The sequence below is a fragment of the Melanostigma gelatinosum genome, assembly GCF_949748355.1.
Source record: "Melanostigma gelatinosum genome assembly, chromosome: 5".
In the NCBI taxonomy this organism is placed as follows: Eukaryota; Metazoa; Chordata; class Actinopteri; order Perciformes; family Zoarcidae; genus Melanostigma; species Melanostigma gelatinosum.
The window spans coordinates 3,225,913-3,245,679 of NC_136638.1; the positions used below are offsets into that span (position 1 = coordinate 3,225,913).

General features: G+C 43.7%; 1 protein-coding gene across 3 annotated transcripts; it reads left to right on the forward strand.

The window, feature by feature from the left end:
* The first annotated feature begins 5,602 nt into the window (after positions 1–5,602).
* On the forward strand, positions 5,603–15,605 carry pcdh18b (protocadherin 18b). 3 transcript variants are annotated; one of them, XM_079268839.1, is made up of 4 exons: positions 5,603–8,387; positions 8,848–8,936; positions 9,276–9,445; positions 14,194–15,605. In XM_079268839.1, exons 1-4 carry the CDS (start codon positions 5,871–5,873, stop codon positions 15,141–15,143), a joined length of 3,726 nt encoding a protein of 1,241 aa, XP_079124965.1. In that variant the 5' UTR covers positions 5,603–5,870; the 3' UTR covers positions 15,144–15,605. The 3 variants fall into 3 exon arrangements, with proteins under 3 accessions (XP_079124965.1, XP_079124967.1, XP_079124966.1); XM_079268841.1 differs by having other exon boundaries at positions 9,276–9,391; XM_079268840.1 differs by having other exon boundaries at positions 8,881–8,936.
* Positions 15,606–19,767: the final 4,162 nt, after the last annotated feature.

Consider the following 19,767-nt stretch of genomic DNA (forward strand, 5'->3'; position numbering starts at 1 on the left):
AGGAATTCAACATACTCAACACTTGGTAGTACATTTAGCTCATTGGAAAAAGGACGTTTTGTACTTGAAACTTAGATATATTTAGCAGTTCACTTGTAGAGATGAGAAGACCCAACCAGAGACCAGAGTTAAGCTGCGTCCAAATTATGTTTGGCCTCAACGGGTCTGCGTTAGTTTCCATTCTGGTCTGTGTGTCTATATCTCTAATATCCAAGAAGCTCCTCACTCTCACTCACTCTCAGCCTCTCAAATACCGAGGCTTGGTCAGTGCCCCTCGGTGTCTCATGCTCAGTGCATGAGATGCACTCAGCTTTCAGTTAACTCCAATGTAAGCCCACCTGTGTCATGAATAAACACTGGTAGTATAAAGTGTGCTTAGAGAGGAGGTCAGGGTGGATGGTTGGACCAGTCAACATGCAAACTTAACTAAAGCCACGAACGTAAGTTACGTAACCACCATAACTCAGACCACGATCTTTTCCTTCACCTAGTATACCTAATGTAGACTTATGTGGGATAATTGTTTTATTAAAGAGACAACAATAGGACCAAAAGGATGTGGGCAGAAATGTCTTTGTGTTGTTGTTGATACCTGTAAATGCAGACAACGTGATATGCTGAGCTAGCTTCTGCACAACTACAATTGAGTTTGTTTCCAAGGCACTGACACCTGAACGTCCCGTCTCTCTAATCAAAGTGTTACTATTTGTGCCGGTGTTTGCGCTGGTTGCAGATGTGTCACCATATTCTCTGTTGTCTTTCCTTTTGTGCCATTTTGTGACATCTTTTCTACACTGTCACAACTCTACAAAGAGGGGGAATACCATGTCAGAGAGCGAGGAATTCATTTCTGCTGTTGAGGTAAGCAATACAGGCTGAGGATGCAGCGCAAAAACTTGCAAGATTTCATCACAAAATAACTCCTGAGATACAGTGAACATCACAGACTGAAGAGAAATAAATGTGTGAGGGGCCGAAGGAACAGAGGGGCCTTTAAAGGACTAGTTAACATTAAAAAAAATATCCTCATTCAGTTTCTTTGTGAAGCAGCGGAGCTGGGATGCTATTAGCTTAGCCCAGAATACAGACTGGTGGACAATGCCTCGAAGCGCACGGATTATCACGTTGGTGATTAATCTGTTCAAAAAATCAAAATTACAATTCAAATTGAGTTATGAACCTGTCTCAGTTTAATCCTCCTCCTCCTCCTCCTCCTCCAGGAGCAGAGCTTCTCCTCTCTGAGAGCCAACACAGACACCACGCTGCTGGAGACCAAGAATGTATTACTGGACCCGCTGAAGGGAAGGGAGGCATGAGAGAACCGGAACCAGCTGAAAGGAGCAGACTGTCAGACCCTGCTGCTGTAAAATGAGAGGTTTTCTAAAGGGAGTCTGGTGCTCAGAAACACTACCACTTGTGTCCACAGGGACCAACATCAACACAAAGTTAAAGTTCCTTGTAGTAACTTTAATTGAACTGTACTGTATACCTTTAGAAGTAAATATATTATTTTCAAAAAAATATTTTTGAAACATAGTTATTGTTGTGTAACAAGGCAATTCATGATTGTATAAAATGTGACTAACTGGTGGAATAAACACATGTATACTGTTTACTGAATTCATTTGATTTGCTTTATCAGTAATAAAGAGAACTCCTAATGCTCCAGCATAAAACTACATTTATTGTTTTAAACAAATATTTTGGGTCAACAGTGTTTTTCACTCTGTCCTGTTTCAACATGACAATGCAGCTCCATAAAGCCAACTCCATAAAGAAATGGATCCCGAAAAAAACCCCACACCTTTGGGATGAACTGAAAGGCCTCATCACCCAACATCAGTGTTGGACTTCCGCAATGCTCTTGGGGCTGACTGGAGACCAGTGATCAGCTGGTTTTGCATCACATTTAAATGTGGCTTTGTGATGTGTCATCTCTGGCCATGCTTGGTGGAGGGAAAGATCCTGACTCCCCTCTGTCTGAGCCCAAATCCCTTCCGTCTCGCGCGAGCTAACAGCATGGTAATGAGATGGTGGCAGATGCTCGCGTGCCTTTACAATTGTTCCGACCCCCGACGCACGCCAACACTCCCCTTCTGCCTGGAAGATAGAGAGGTGCTGAATTATAACTATTTGAACTAGACTGTTATTGAATATCATAGTGCTGCTCCAAACATTATCTTTGTTCTCACTTCTTCTCTCTCCATCCAGGACTGTTGTTAGTATTTGCTCATTTCATATCGCTAGCTTTAGCTCTTTCTTGATGTGATATCTCAATCGGAAATAAGAAAAATAAAATCAGACGGATGATTGTAAATAGGGGGAGCACATATATTCCCATGTTTCAAAAACAAAGAAAAAGTCGCACACAAGACACAAACCCCGCCACCGCTCCCAGCCTGCACCCCATCCCCCCGCCCGGTGCGCATTGATTCTATTCAGGGTTTGGGAGGGCCCCCCGCGCCGCCCTCTCTCCACCTGCTAGGCAGCCTTTGTCTTTGGGATCTCCTGCTTCATTTCAATGACAAAGTTGCCCCCCCCCCACACACACACACCCCCTTACTCCTTTCAGTTGTTTAAAGGTCCCTATGGACAGAATATATCTGCCTCCACCACATCACCCACCCAGTCACCCTTCCTCCAACCGGCCTCAGCGGCCCTTCTGCCTTATAGAAGTTATATGTGTCTATATAGTAACAGTGTGGCTGTATATTCTACCTCACTGTATCATCACACACCGTGCATTCCTCTGGTGCAGCTCTGGTGGGACTAAAGACATTTCTTGGCTGTAATCTGTGTGAAGTGTGGAGTTTTTTTCTTTTGCAGAGGAAATGTGATTTGCGAGTTTTCTACGCCAGTAATGCCATTAGGGCTCCATCGGCTCCTCGCCGGGGGTGGGGTGTAGGGGTGTAGCAGTATGTGTGCAGGGGCACCGGCCCGTGGCTAACGTTGTTATATGTCACGGGAGACACGATGTGTTCCGTAGACACGCCGGGGGAGCGTATCTGCTCCCGCGACAGACACCACAGTGCACGTGGAGAGAACTTGGCACCGTGCGTAATGACTATGTCAATGCGTAATAGGCTGGATAAAAACTCACAAGCTTCAAATGTTACAAAAACACACATGGGTTTGGTTCAGCAAGGCAACGTTTGATTCGTGCAGTGCAGTCTGTCCAAATTCAAACTCGCTGAATGCAAACACACTCTAAATTATCATAGTGTAAAATATCATAGTGGGTGGATTATTCAGAACAATGTTCCCTCATAGACGTTTTGATTCATCTCTATTTGACCAACAAAAATCTCAAAATATTCAGTTATTAATATTTCAATGATCTGACCTGAAATCAGTGGAGGCAGTAAACTCCAGCTGGATGATTCATATTTAAGACTAAATGATGGACATCGTAAATTTACTATATTTAAACTGAGGACAGAATGGACACGTTGCCCTTGTTGATCCTTTCAGCATCACTGTGTGTGTGTGTGTGTGTGTGTGCGTGTGTCTGTGTGTGTGTCTGTGTGTGTCTGTCAGCTCTGGAGTCGATGTCCATGTGTTTGCTCAGAGGCAGATGGCGGCGCAGAGAGCCTGTTCCCACGGGTCACACATAGGAATTTAAAATGCAGATGAAATCCATCACAGAGATGCCGGTAGCTTCAGATTATTTGCTCTGTTGAAACCAATCAGCGCTGCGGTTATCAGATGTGGCTCGCGCTCCAAATGAAGCTTATTGAGAATAGAAGTCTGCGCAGCGGCGACTCATTACATTCTGAATGATTTAGTGGGAAAAATAAATCGGGGTAACATTCAAAATGGGCTTCTGCAGTCTTACTGGAGTCTGTGCCACAGTGATGAGGGTTTCATATAGACATGTTGGATATGATGTAGACTGTAACGGAGCGGAGGATGGATTAATACAGGCCATAAAAACACTTATCAGCCTGTGTGATCTTTACGCTGTTCCTTCCTTTCTCCCCTCTACTGAATCATATCAGCAGATATGACACATCCAAATGAAGTCAATCCAAAGTGCACCGATGGCCTCTCATAACTACTGAGTAAACCCATACAAGAGTTTTCCACAGCAATGAGAGGAGAATATTTGATTTTATCTGACATGAGCTGGGGCTAATTCTCACTTGGTGTCATTTGGCCGGGGGCGGCTCGGTCTGAATAGATGGTAATTGTAGGTTTGGTCTGTCGGAGGCGCGGGCCAGATGGCCTGCTGCTTCTCTCGTAAAAATCCGCTTGCCCCGTTATTTTCTCCGTGAGAGACACTTTCAGTTTGCAGGATGGTAATTTGGTTGGATCAAGAGAGTGTAGCCTTCCATACAATAATATTATGCAGCAAGAAGAGGATGCTTGTGAAAAGAGCATGTTTTAAACATCTCCAAGTCCTAAACATTTATCAATTTGGCGGAATGATCTTCATTCATGAGCCAGCTAACAACTACGAAGATTGTAAGCTGTAAATTGAAGTTTTCTTTGTACATGTGGAATAGTTTGACGTTTGTTTCGGTTTGGTAAACTGAGGCGCCATCAAAAGTTGATTCCATCAGTTGATATATTTTTCCGCTTTTTTGCTGTGCGCACAAAGACATCAGACGACTTCTGTAGTTCAGATACTCAGAAATATTATAAGACCCCAAAAGAAAAGTCTGGCAACATTATGGTCACCAGATTATACAGCTGTGTAAACTGGGCAAGATTTCGCTTTTGGGTGTAACAAACAAACAAACAGTGTTTTAAACTCTTTGTAAGGACTATACAGGGATCTTATTCAGGTGACGCATAACCCCAGAGACAGACAGCGGCAGACTGATATTTAATGGTAGGAATCAGCTGACGCAGAGGTTTGTTCATTATTATGCGACCATTGCGCACAAAGAGGATGCAGTTTGGATAAAAAGTTATGACACTATATGTAATCCGACGATAGCCATAGGTTTAAGCTTTCAGAAACAAACTATGGTAAATTGATATTACAGAGGTATTTTATATATTTATGGTTTAAAAATGTGGGGCCCGGCCACACAACCTACTCTGAGTGATGGGTATGTTTCCTTCCCCATGGCATTATTATTCTGAGAGCCACAACTTCGCGTTTTGCGCACACATGACAAAAGACCCAAGTTGGCACACGTTGTGAATTGCAACCATAACAATGTACATCTGCCGCGGGTCAGTGTGCGGTTGTGTTGAAAGTAGCTGAGCCCAGAATATTTCCTCCTCTGGCCCATTGTTGTGGCACACTTTTGAGACTGGGTTGTTCTTCTGTGTTGGGGGAGGCGGGAGGGCGACGGGGCTACCATCAATAGTCCCTCCTGTGCTGCTTGAAGGAGGCCATTCTGGTGATTTAGGAGGAGAGGGGCGAGGGAGGGGAAGAGGTGTGTGGCTTGTGTGGAAAAGAGACGCAGTTTGGGTGCGGGGAGGGCGGAGAGACTGGAGAGGCGACAGAACAGAGTGCACAGAGCAGGGCACGCGCACACACAGACTCCCCCCTTCTCGCTCTCTCTCTCTCTCTCTCGCTCACTCACTCTCACACACAGACTGGGAGAAAGCTGCGTCTTTTCATCTACTCTCACTCATTCACTGGCGCACACACACGAGGCGACGGGCATATGTCCATATATGCAACAGATCCGTCTACAAGGAGATCGCCACGGTTTGCTTTTTCGTGCTTTTCTTTCCCAAAAGAAGCAGAGTTTACTAATTTATTCATCCGTCTATTTATTTATTTGATTCACTATTTTGCTGAGTTTTTGGCAACATTGAGCAGCTGCAGAGGATTAAATATGCCAGACGTCTGAGAAGACTACTATTCCCTCCCCCTCGGATTTTTCCCCTCTGTGCAAGAATTCGCCACAATGTGCGCACAGAAGATGGGGGCAAAACTGATCCAAACCAAAGGAACTATATTCTCTTCGGCACTATTTAAACTACTGTTTTTGGTCGCGCTTACGCGCGGCGCCACCGGTAAGACTTTGAAATATAAAGTTTACGAGGAGCAGAAAGTGGGCACTGTTATTACACGGTTAAAAGAAGATGTAGCCGGGGTTTTATCCAAACTACCGAGTACCCTGACTTTTCGGTTCCGCGCTATGCAGCGAGGGAGTACGCCGTTCCTGTCTGTCCGAGAGGAGGATGGGGAGATCAGCATCGGCACCAAAATCGATCGTGAGAAGCTTTGTGACAAAAACTTGAACTGCTCTATTGAATTCGACGTGGTCACACTCCCGACGGAGTTCCTGCAGCTGTTCCATGTGGAGGTGGATGTGCTGGACATTAACGACAACTCCCCGCACTTCTCCCGCGCCATCGTCCCCATTGATATCTCGGAGAGCGCATCCGTGGGGACGCGCATCCCGCTGGACGGCGCCGTGGATGCGGACGTCGGGGAAAACTCCCTGCACACATATTCCCTAACCCCAAATAACTTCTTTAAGATCGATGTGAGGACCAGGACGGATGGGGCCAAGTACGCAGAGCTGGTGGTGATGAGAGAGTTGGACCGGGAGGTGCTGTCCAGCTACCAGCTGCAGCTTACGGCCTCGGATAATGGTGTACCCCCAAAATCTGGCTCTACTTTGCTCAAGATCAGCATCTCGGATTCCAACGACAACAGCCCAGCCTTTGAGGAGCAGGCTTATATTATTAGTTTGCTGGAAAGTTCTCCCCTAGGGACTCTAATCATTGATCTGAACGCAACGGATCCAGACGAGGGCACTAATGGGAAAATAGTCTACACTTTCAGCAGTCATGTCTCTCCAAAGATCTTGGAAATATTTAAGATAAACCCAGAAAATGGCCACATTACACTGATTAAAAAAGTGGACTATGAAAGCACTCCTTCTTATGAGCTGGATGTTCAGGCTCAGGACTTAGGCCCAAATTCTATTCCTGGACTTTGCAAAATTGTGGTGAAAGTAGTAGATGTAAATGACAACAAACCAGAGATAAACATCAACCTGATGACGCCTGGCAAAGAGGAAGTGGCCTACATCTCAGAGGGTGCCCCAGTGGACACCTTCATAGCTCTGGTACGTGTTGACGACAGTGACGCTGGGCTCAATGGTGAGGTGGTGTGCAGGCTGCACGGACACGGCCACTTCAGACTCCAGAAGACCCACGAAAAAAACTACATGATCCTCACCAATGTCTCGCTGGACAGGGAGAAGAGGTCAGAGTACAGTTTGACGGTCATAGCTGAGGACAGGGGCTCCCCCAGCCTCTCCACCATCAAACACTTCACCGTTCAGGTGCTGGATGAAAACGACAATCCTCCATGTTTTGAAAAGAGCCGCTACGAGGTCTTTAAATCAGAGAACAACTCTCCTGGAGCCTACCTGATGACTGTGGTGGCCTCAGATCCAGATCTGGGCACCAACGGCCAGGTCACCTACACCATCATGGATGCTCTGGTCCAGGGGAGCCCCATCTCCACCTACGTCACCATTGACCCTTCTAATGGCGCCATCTATGCCTTACGCAGCTTTGACCACGAAGATGTCAGCCGTATCGCTTTCACCATTCAGGCACGTGATGGGGGAAACCCTGTGCTGTCAACCAACACCACTGTCCTTCTGACTGTCCTAGATGAAAATGACAACCCCCCCATCATCCACTCCCCCTCCCTCCGGAATCACACCGCTGAGCTGCAGGTGTGGAAGTATGCATCACCTGGTCAGCTGATCGCTGCACTTAAAGTCACAGACCGCGACGCCGGCACCAATGGAGAAGTGAGCTGCGCCATCGTTGGTGGCAATGAGGATGGGCTGTTTGTGATGGACGCACGGCGATGTGAGCTCAGAACTAACGGCAGCCTGGAGCAGGCTCCACGGGACGTGATGGAGATCAGGGTGGAAGTGCAGGACAGGGGGACCATTCGGTTGTCCACAGGGGCCCTCTTTAGACTCTCCCTGCAGGAAAATATGAACATGCTCCCTGCTCTATATCCCACCGGCTCCAGCCAGGCCCCACTGGATCTCTCCCTCATTGTTATCATCTCTCTTGGCGCCGTTTGCGCTCTGCTGCTCATCATCATGGTTATGTTTGCCACTGCCCGCTGCAGCCGTGAGAAGAAAGACCCCAGACACAACTACAACTGCCGCGTGGCAGAGAACAGCTACCAGAACCACCCCAAGAAGCCTGCTAGGCAGATCCACAAGGCGGATATTACACTGGTCCCAACCATCAATGGGACCCTGCCTGTGCGGGCCCACCCACGCTCCCCCTCAGCCTCCCCCACACCTGAGAGGGGCACCCTGGGCAGCAGGCAGAGCCACCATAGCCGCCAGTCCCTCAACAGCCTAGTCACCATCTCCTCCAATCATGTGCCGGAGAATTTTGCCCTAGAACTGGCCCACAGCACACCCCCAGTAGAGGTAAGACAATGACATTTATGTGTCTTTTATGCTGTTATTTAATTCTCTTGAAACCGAGATGGTTTGTGCTAGAACAGTGTAAATATACAGCTTTATGTGTTTTATGAATTGCTTAGGCATCTGTTAAAACCTAAAGATAACCCACTTGCAATATGACGGTCCTAAATAATATACTATCGTCTTTGTGTGTATTCGTATTTAGTATTTGTTTTGAATTTATAAATTGCTCCCATATTCTGTTACCTTCAGCTCTTTGTGTCATGTTTTTGTTAACCATCATATTCAGGAGCAAGTCACTATGTCATGCCATCCCCCCCCCCTCCCACACCCCCAAACATTGTCTTGTGGCCTTGCTTGTCTTGTTTGACTCCATTCATTTTCCCCTCTTCATTTTTTCCTTTTATTTTTGTCTTTTTCCCTTCTTTTTTGTCTTTTTTTTGGGTTTCTCTTGGGATTGTAGCAAGTCTCACAGCTTCTGTCCATGCTCCATCAGGGCCAGTACCAGCCACGTCCAAGCTTCAGAGGCAACAAATACACCAGGAGCTACAGGTAACACACAACCAACATTATGCTTCTAAAACCTTTATTGTCAGGCAAGGTAAAAAATAAGGCTAACTCTGTTGTACACCTCTATAATATCATGTCCACATGATTCTGCCTGCTATGAGTGCTTTCACATCGTCCCTGTAATCCATATCCAGTAGCTTTTGGTTTAGTGTCAAACTGTATTTATTTGCATAATTTTATGTAAAACCTCTTCTGCAGGGCGCTCTCTGTTATCCATCAGTAGCATTGCATTCCCTTAGCTATTTGATCATATTATTGTCAATGACTAGCCAGTCCTCTATGAGAAATGCATCAAATCTCTCCGCTTGTGTCTCTGTGCAGATATGCCCTGAATGAGATGGACAAGTTCAGTCTGAAGGACAGCGGTCGTGGAGACAGTGAGGCGGGGGACAGTGACTACGAGCCTGGCAGGGAGTCACCCATGGACAGGCTCCTTGGTGAGGGCTTTACTGAGATATATGCCCCTGATGGCCAGCACAGATCGCATGCAGGTACACCCCTGGCCCCCCATCCACCACACCCCACACCTGCCCCTTCATACCCAACCATTTCCCTCCTGTTTTAGTTCCAAAGTTCAGTCTTTTTTTTTCAGGTTGTACAATGCATCAGTTCGTTAAAATGAATAAACATTTTAGCAAAGATTGGAGGCCAATTATTTTCATCATTGATTCAATCTGCTGAAAGTTTGCTCAAATACTTAATTCAAATTAACGGATTACTTTATAAATGTTAGAAAAGTACTTTATAAATGCAAAAAATGCCCATGGCTTCTTTCAGCGTGATAGTATAGAAGCTGGAATCAGCAATTGTTGCCAATTAATTTGCTGTTGATTGAGCATCAACAAATTGAGCAATCGATTAATTGTTCAGCTCTAAATGTTGACAATTACATTATATATCTCTTCGGTGTAATAAATGAGTCCATCCATTTCACTACATGGTCGATAAACACATGTTATTTATTGGCCCAATCTTTAAATATGACTGAACCGTGGAGTACACCCCCACCTACAGGTCACCTGATGAGCACAGGTTGCGCAATATTTGTCAGACTTACATGTAGATGTATTTGATATCTTTTGAATTATAAATCTTAAAGGGTATATATATATTTACTTTTGGACTAGCTTTAAAATATACTGACATGATTTATACTCAATGAAATAGTTATTGGTTGCTGCAATCATTCCTCCTTTATCTCAAACTAGCCCTGAAGGGTTCCCTTCCTTGCACAATCCCAACGTAAGTAAATCCACAGTCCTCATTCTGTTCAAAAAGGCTTTCCAAGGGTCGGGTGAAGCTAATATGAGGCTGCACACTAATCAAGTGGATGTAAAGACGCGGTCTTGTACAAAAGACATTGGAAGATACCCACTTGATATGAATCAGACATCTGAAGCCTTACACAAGCTAAAGATGAAGTGTGCTTTAAACAGAATGAGGACTATGGATTTAATGGAAGTGATCACTTTAGGGTCTGTACATTTTGTTTAGGACAGACTGAAACAAATGTGAGCCTTGATTTTGGTTTCTGCCATTCACAAATCCACATAACCACGTGAATATTCCGTTGCTGGGCCATTCGTGTTTTGTGACCCTTAGAGAGGCCACAACAGGTTGAGAAACCCTCGATCAACACATTGCAAGCTCCATACCTCACTTTTTTTATTCATCAGCTGCCTGTTAGCAAAGCACTGTTTTAGCCATTAGACATGCCATTTTTTGTTCTGCATTACAAGTGGGTGCATGTGTATTGGCCTTGGAGGTTTGTGAATGATACTAAACGTACTCAACCACAGAGTTTCACCTCGCCGTCATTACGTTGTTGAGATATCTCCAGATAGCTCAACTGATCCTCCTTTGCAGCCACCCATCTCGTCTCCCTACTGTCACACTGCATGGAGTTCCCCTCCTCTCCACAGTTGAGTTAACAAGGAAGAACTTTGAACACTTGTTGAACATTGTTTGACCCGTACTAACTTTGAAATATTCTCTCCCACCTGGCGCAAAAACTCCAAAATCCCTCTGCCTCTCAGCCTGTCATAGCACACGTCGCACAGGCTACAAGCTGCTGCGGCTTCTTTTATCACACCATCCCTCTCCTCCCAGAGCTCCCGCTTCTTTTCCAGCCAGCTTCCCACACAGTCATCACTCGACACTACATTTGAGCTACATCCCAATTAGAGTCGACCCAGACGGGCAGACAATCTCATCACCAACACCTCCTCCCTCCCTCCCTTCCTTCATAGCTCTGCTCGTTAGTCACTCGTCTTTTTTCTCCACCTTCGAGCCTTCACTTTCAACCATCCAAACCGAAGCCCTCGTGCTCCTCTGATGAAAAAGGGCCATTTAATTGCCATGTGACGAATAGTTGCTATGGAGTCGGCGCCGAGTTGCGCTCGTGATTAAGCCCTGAAGAGCATAATTACATCTCAAAACTCACCTTTCTCCTTCTGTATGTTCACCCCGCCTCCCGCCCTCGTGTCCACTGCAGCATGGATGATTTCGAGCAGCGTTTAGTCGGGGCCCTGTCATTAAGCCTGGATATGGTAGCCATCCCTGCACAAGGGAAGAATGAGGTAGAAACTTTTTGTTTCAGGCTTGAAACATTGAACAACTTATTTCAATATGCTTAAGAAATCATGACATTCTCTAAAGCAGCAGGATTAAGTATGAACCAGGCAACTCCTTATTCTGCTTTGGTTTATTTACTTATTTCTGAGAGAGAGATGAGAAGCTCATGTTTGTTCAGTGCAGATCTAGAGTCAGGAAGTGGTTAGTCCAGCTTAGCATTAGGACTGCAAGGAGGGGGGAACTGCTACTCTGTCTAAAGTTGAAAAATACACCCACCAGCACCTACGGAATCCATTTTACCTCATTTTTTATTTGTACATAAACAATGAAATGAACATTTGAGGAAGTTAGCTGTTGGAACTATTTCCTGACAAACGACAGCTGGCTAAAATAACTTCCTGGAGTGTTGCCAACGTCATAGTGAGATCGTCAGCTGTGGTAGCATCAAACTTGTACACCGAAACTGAAAGTTGTGTACTCTAACATTCATCCGATGCTATTCAGAGATACTGCGGTTCATTTTTCTTTATCTATCTGTTTCCTCCTGCTTCCAGTCTGAATGCTAAGCTAGGCTAACCACTCAAACTCCATGCCAACACCAAAAGCATGATATGGATATAAGTCTCCTACTCTTGAAATAAAGTGATTTAGCTTATTTGCCCATTGAATTATTATCCCTTTCATACTCAAGCCACATTGTTTTAGATTATTATGATTATTATTTTTAGGTATTTAAAGACAAAATAGCGTCACACTTGACATTTTGAAACTGAAGACATTTTTAAGACCAAAACAATATCTGCTTGTTCTGAGGTCATCAGTGTTACAGATGGAAGTGGGCCTCTCAACCACAGACACTGAAGTACAGGAGTCAGAGCGCTGATGATCGCATTGATTAAACGTACCCTCACCGTCCAGAACTGAGCCCATTCTCTTTGCATAATGAATGAGGAGTAAACAGTACTGTCGCATACAGGCAGGACAGCCATGTAGTGTTCATGAAGGCTACTTCTTATCCAATTACTCCACCAATTGTATATGGCAAAGTCAGTTCACTGCTTATGAGGAGTTGGCCGACTACTCAGCCCGTGGAAACTATCGTATGATATCATTCAGCTTTGGAGACAAAGAATTAAAACCTGTGACACAAATTGAGTGCACGGGGTTTGAAAGATTTTTTGCTTCAAATTTGACCTTACTTGTTTTTTAATTGATCTCCCACAACCACTCCAATTTTACGGAACTACAATGCCAAATAGTTGAAATGTCCCTTTAAAAGTGTCTCCACATTGTACTCAGATAAAAGGAGAGTTTGTGTTCTTTGCTTAAAGAAACACTCTGAAGTAAACAAAGTTATCATCGGCAGCGAGCCATTCGGTCTACAGTTCTGAATAAAACCAGTTGGCAAGTAAATCAATTAGTAAGCAGCTGAATTGACTTCACAGTCAGTCAGATAGGCAAGCTTTCAGTTCATGTTTGCCTGACATGTTCTTTTTTCATTTTTACACACAAATCAGTTACCGTAGGTTAAATCTTTCATTTCTACCCTTTCATCAGCAAGGCACCCAATCTGCGCTGCCCCCGCACTCTCCCCCCCCCCCTTCCAGTGCACCCAAATGCACTTTTCATCTGCTCTAAGATGTATTATAAATGTTCTTTCATGTTAATGAGGGGATAATGAAGTCCCTCAATAGCACGACTGAAAAGCGCTGCACTCCTTTAATGAAGGGTTTAAGTTGGCATATTTGATTTGTCTAATTTATTCTTCAGAGATTTTCTATTTGAAGATTTAATATTGAAAAGAGCGACTTGAAAGGGAAAGATGCAGAGCTTTTAGAGTAGGGGTTATTTTGAATGGGTAATAGGCATTGATCGGCCTCTCGGAATTGTCTCTCTGCGGTAAATACATTGGAAGGTACTGTAGCAGGCAGTGCTCCTGCAGAGAGCCTTCCAGACTAATTAGAGCAGATTTCTCCCATGTTTCCAGAGACAATGCAGCAAAAAAAACACCTGAGGGGAGGCGGTGGATATTAGCTGGATAGGAGAAGACTCAACTGACAGAAATCATTTTCGCATTTCTCTGATTTTGTGATCTAATTCATGGCTGTTTTGTTCAAACATGAAACAAATGTACATACACACAAAATAATGAGTATCAGCTGCAAGATATGCCTGCATCTAATACAAACATCATACCCTATTAGATATAATATACGTGATAAGTGCTGTATGTTCTAAATGTCAACTTTCAAGACAACGCATTTTAAAGATCATTTCTTGGGTTTTAAAGTTTTGTTAGCCTCAGTGGTAAGATCATTTCCTCAGCTCATGAAGTAGAACTTCATCCTCTTGTTTGTCTGAACACTTAAAATATGGAGATCCACTGTTTTTACTGCAAATCTAGTCTATTGCTGCCCGCCTTTTTGTGATTGTTTGACCAACTCCTACTTGCAGTTCCATTTCACAAGTTGTCACATACATACATACATACTTACATCCGTACATAAACCTGCATGGCACATATAATGCAGATACAATTGCTGAACTAACCTCAGAACAGCCTAAAGTCCCTAATAGTGTAAATACAGCTGAAACAGTTGTGTGTGTACTCTATTACAGTTCAATATTCCTGATTACTTAAGAATATTTCTGTCTTTCTTTCTAGCTATGAGGCTCTGCACAGAGGAGTGTCGTGTCCTAGGTCACTCAGATCAGTGCTGGATGCCCCCCCTGGCCTCCCCGTCTTCATCCTCTGACTACCGCAGCAACCTCTACATCCCTGGGGAAGAAGCCCGCCAAGCAACTGACCTCTCCCAGGAAAAGACCCCGCAGGCCTGCACTGACACCGGCCCCGCCCGAAACCAGAGTTTCTCCACCTTCGGCAAGGACATGGGTGGTGAGGAAGGTGGAGAAGAGGAAGAGGGAGGGGGCGGTGGGGGCGAGGACAGAGATGAGGACTTGTGTGGGACCACGTCGCTCCTGTCAGAGATGAGCTGTGTGTTCCAGAGGTTGCTACCCCAGGGTCTGGACTCGTACGTCCAGGTCAACGAGAACCAGAAAGGGACTAGTCACAGTGGGGTGGGTGTACCCATTACTGGATCTTTAGATCGCAGAAGAGGCCATCTCCCTGGCAAGCCCAACCCCTCCGTCCACCAGCAGGGTGTGGCGGCCTGGGCCGCCAATACCCACTTCCAGAACCCAGGAAGCAGCATTGGCCCAACTGGCCACCACCAAGGTGGCAGCTACCACACCCTGAAACCAAGCACCAAGCTCAGCTCCCAGAGCAGCAGCCACAAGGGCTCGCAGGTGCCCAAAAACAGCCCCCAGAACAGCGGCCACACTGTTAAACCCCACAGCAGCCCGCTTCTCACGGCACTGGTCAGCCCCACTCTGGTGCAGCCTTCCCCAGCCCCGGTACCGGTGGTGCTCCCCGGGCCCTCCTCCAAGTGGCTGCCGGCCATGGAGGAGATCCCAGAGAACTACGAGGAGGACGATTTTGACTCTGTGCTCGGCCACCTTCAAGGCAAACGCAGCGACAGCAGACACGAGCTGGTGGATGCAAGCGAGCTGGTGGCTGAGATCAACAAACTCTTACAGGATGTCCGGCAGAGCTAGACTTCCTGTTTCTGGTCCTCTTTATTTATTCACTACCCACTGACTGCTTTCTTTACTTCAAAAGAAAAGTGAGGGACCACGGGTGGAAGAAGGAGAGAAAAAAAGACAAAAAATAATTGTCGTTAAAGTTGCATTTCTAATGTAATAATTGTGTTTTGTGAATGCTAAATATCCCAAAAAATTGTTTGTAATTGCTGGTTTGGTACACAATGTACACTATGTGACTGTATTTATCTTTGTATTTTAAAAATACATTTGTATACTTATATTTATAAAAAAAAATGTATATAAACTAAACATAAAAGTCTATTTTTATAATATGAATGCATGTTGAATACAAAAACCTTGAATCAAGACTTTGACATGCGATCGATATTCTACATATTTAAATTGTCTTTTGTATTGTGATTCTTTTTTTATTTGTCACTATGCTATGTATACAGGAATATATTAATGAATTAATTGACATGTGTCTTTGTGGATTATTGTGGGGAAGGGGATAAACAAATAAAAATAACACAAACATTATTCAGGTGTCTGTTTATATTTATTCTGGTACTTTATGCATTGCATAACCAAGAACAAAAACTATATAGGTTTACCATTTGGTAAGTGATCTCACATAGATAGATATATAGATGATTACTTTATTAATCCCACTAGGGGACATTTTTTAAATAAAAATAACAGTATAAATACTAAATATCAAATACAAATATCAAATGCACAATATATACAATGAAATATAATGATGTAAAATTGACGAACTAAACAGTAGTGCAAAGATTTAACCAAACAAACAACAGTGTAACGGTGTTATAGTTATGTGAAGGATGATCTGGCCAGAGGTGATTTATTATACTTATTTTTTTATTTTATTTTTTTATTTTTCAGGGACAATGCACACTAATCAACAGTTACACTGTAAGTGAGCCAGAGTTAGCTAGAGAGGCTAGTTTCCATCTGCTGTCCCCGGCCAGATGTTTCAAGGCAGCCTAAAATAACAAAATCTCAAATTGAAACAGAGTTAAAATTCATAGAGAAACAGACAGCAACATATAGACAAAACCGAAACACAGCAAAAGAAAAGTGTATGACATTAAAGCAGAGCAGACATAACAGGTTTCAGCATGCGTCACGCAGAACAGACCCACCTACAGGACAAGCACATGTAACACTGAAGCACTTAACATACACATAAAAAAAAATGGAAAATAGCAACACTGATCAAGACAAATGCACATATAGGCAAAACAAGCAGGCAGGACAGACAGTACATCAATGCTTGCACACCTGATTGGCAACAAGCCATTTCTTTAAGTTATGCTTGAATCTTTGGTACGTGTTTTGTGTGCGTATGTGTGGTGGCACAGCATTCCACGAGTGAGCTGCCTTCACAGAGAATGGAGATTTACTGAACGAGCTTGACCTATGTGGAATGACACAATCACCTCTTGATGTATGTTTTAAATCTCCCTTACTTTTTACTACTGAATTTTATTTCTTACACTGTTTCTTTAATTGTTTTTAAATCTCCTTTTCTTTTGCCTTATGTTTTGATGCTTTTAATGGTTTTATGTGAAGCACTTTGAATTACCTTGTTGTTGAAATGTGCTATACAAATAAACTTGCCTTGCCTTGCCTTGCCTTGAAGCAGATCTAGTGAGTCTGCTGCTTTGAGTGCTTTGTTTAATAAAATCACTAAGTGGAGGCGGGGCCATACCATGTAAAATTTTAAAAACCAGACACAAATCAGTGAATTTAATGATGTTCTCCCAACTCAGGATATGATGTTTGGTGAGAATATTGCAGTGATGGTGACTTTTGGGGTTTTTATCAAGTGTTGTTAGGGCTTGTTTATGGAGAATATGAATGGATTTTAATGTCGTGCTATTGGCTTGTGCCCAGCTGGTTAAGCAGCCGGTCAGATGGGGGACAATCATCGCATTAAAATACAATTTTGCAGCTTGCATGGCTAGACAGTGTCTGATATATCTAAAATTCATGAGATTAAATTTTAAGACATTTGTCACATGTTTTACCTGTTTTTTAAAAGAGAGATTAGAATCAATAAAAATTCCTAAATATTTAAAATCTGACACTACCTGTAGCCTCTCACCAGCAACATAAACATCTGGCTCCAGTGACACTTTGCAAGCTCTCTTTGTGAAGAACATACAAACAGTCTTTTTAACATTTAGGTGAAGGCAGGAATCTGCAAGCCATTTAGTTACATTTGTCATTGTGGACGTGAGTTTAAGTGCAGCTTGTTCTTTGTACTTTGCGTGCACATAAATCACTATCGTCAGCGTACATTTGAATATCACACCCAGTACACATACAGTATTATAGCAGAGGGCAGGAATGTTCTCCTGTATCTTTCCTTGTGACAGCGGAGCTGGATCAGTCGGTTGGAGAAAGTGCTCCACTGTCGCTGCAGTAGGTGGTGCAGAGGGTGGTCCTGGTTATCCAATATGGATAATAGTTTCTTCAGTGTCCTCTTCACCACCTCTTCCAGAATGTCTTGTTTGCAGCCAATGATGGAGCCGGCCCTCCATCCAGTTTGTTAAGTCTGTTGGTGTCTCCGCCTCCAATGCTGCTCCCCCAGCAGACAACAGAAGTACAGTGCACTGGCCACAACAGACTGGTAGAACATCTCCAGCATCTTGCTGCACACGTTGAAGGATCGAAGTTTCCTCAAGAAAAAGAATCGACTCATCGCCTTCTTGTACACAGCATTGATGTTGGTCTTCCAGTTCAGTCTGCTGTCGATGGAGACACCCAGGAACTTGTACTCCACCATGTCTACATTCTCTCCACATGAAGAAAACTTCACTCTGAAAAGAGTTGAAGTGGTTCTTCATGTAAATGAAGGTTAGAATTCCAATACAAATTCAGCTTACTATTGAATATTTAGGTCTTAGTCCTTCGTCAGGCATCAAACTCACAATATGTAACAACATCTTCATGGAGAGAGTAGGTCTTCTGTGTTCCACTGTGTCAGCAGAGAATGGGCCATTGCAGCTGATTCGGAGTGACACCCCATACTAGAGCCTGTGTTCAAAGAAGAACCCAACAATGATTCACTGAGGGGGCCATTTGCTATATAACCCTTTAAAAAGGCAAACCCATCAGCGTCATGGATTTCATTTTGGTTTCTAGCAATCTATAACACAGTGATGTGATTATTCTATGTAAACTATATGCTGGGCAATGTGTATGTTGACTGTCGTAGTCTAATGTTCAGTCTCTATTTGATCGTGTGAGGATACTATATGATATACTGTAGCTAGTCCTGTTAGCTTTCTCTTTGACCTCTCTACTTTCCCAATACAACAGCCTTAGCAACTCATTTCACTCAGAAATCCACCACGTTATTGGTAAATTACATATGCCTAATAGTTTGTTGATTGTGTGTGTGTGCATGTGTGCACTTCTCAACTAGTAATTAGCATGCACTGGGGCCCATTGTTTGCCTAGTTGTCAGAGTTAGAGTTCGTAGTTGTTCCATTTCCTCTTTAAAAACGAGTAAAAGCTCCAGAGCTAAGTGGACCCTGGGGTGGCACTGGTTTGTGTTGTACAACTACTGATACTAATCTCATTGATGTAAGAGTCAAATAATACAACATAACAGGTCAAAAATCCATGTAAAGGCTTTCAAGATAATAGTCATCAAAACACATATCAGGCCAATATTTCAATGCAATACCAATGAAGACAAAATGTTGGGTATAGGGGAAGCATTGTTCAGGCAATTAACTGATTAAAAATAACAACAATTTTGATAATAAATAAATTATTGTCCAAATAAAAATATTTGCAAAATGTTTGTTTGTTGGTCAGACAAAGAAAAACACATTTGAGGATGTCAGATTTTATAGGCTTGACAATGAATCACATAATTGAACCAATAAGTGACAGATTACTGAAAATAACCATTAGCTGAATTCCAACTCTTGTTGATTGACAATCATCCATACATTGTGATGCAAAGAGGAACACACTGTTATCCTTCACAAAACCCATCACCAGTCTTCATCTTCACATCAGCAAATGTGATGTTCTTAACACTAAATGACTTGATACAGGATTGTTGCCTCAGCCCAGAGAAAAACACACAGAGGCCCTGCATTCTGTCAGCAATCTCAGAGCCACTTGAGTTCCCAAAACAAAAGGATCAAACTTGGATGTTTGGTGGCTGATGGGAGAAATTAGCTGCTGTGCAGAGAGTTTCATGGATGGGGTTGGATTTGGTGGAAACGCCTCCCTCCTCTGTTGCCTTAACTAGATAATGGGTGACACCTAGAGGCTCAGCATGTGCACTGTAAACCAGTGACTCCAGCACCCAGCTCTTACCACCACATTACCACTACTACTACTAGCAGCAACAACCCTAACAGGGAACCAGAGCAGACAACCAGACAGAGCCCCCTAGAGGAGAAACCACCACCCTGCTTTCAGGGAAACGGCTGAACGGGACCTGCAGGGAAAATCAAGCACACACTCACCTGGATCAACAAACAAGGGACACACATTACTATCCATCACCAAAATGACAAAATAAAAAACCTAAAAAAGTACAACAAAATATAAAACAAAATATAAAAACAACGGTTAAATATGT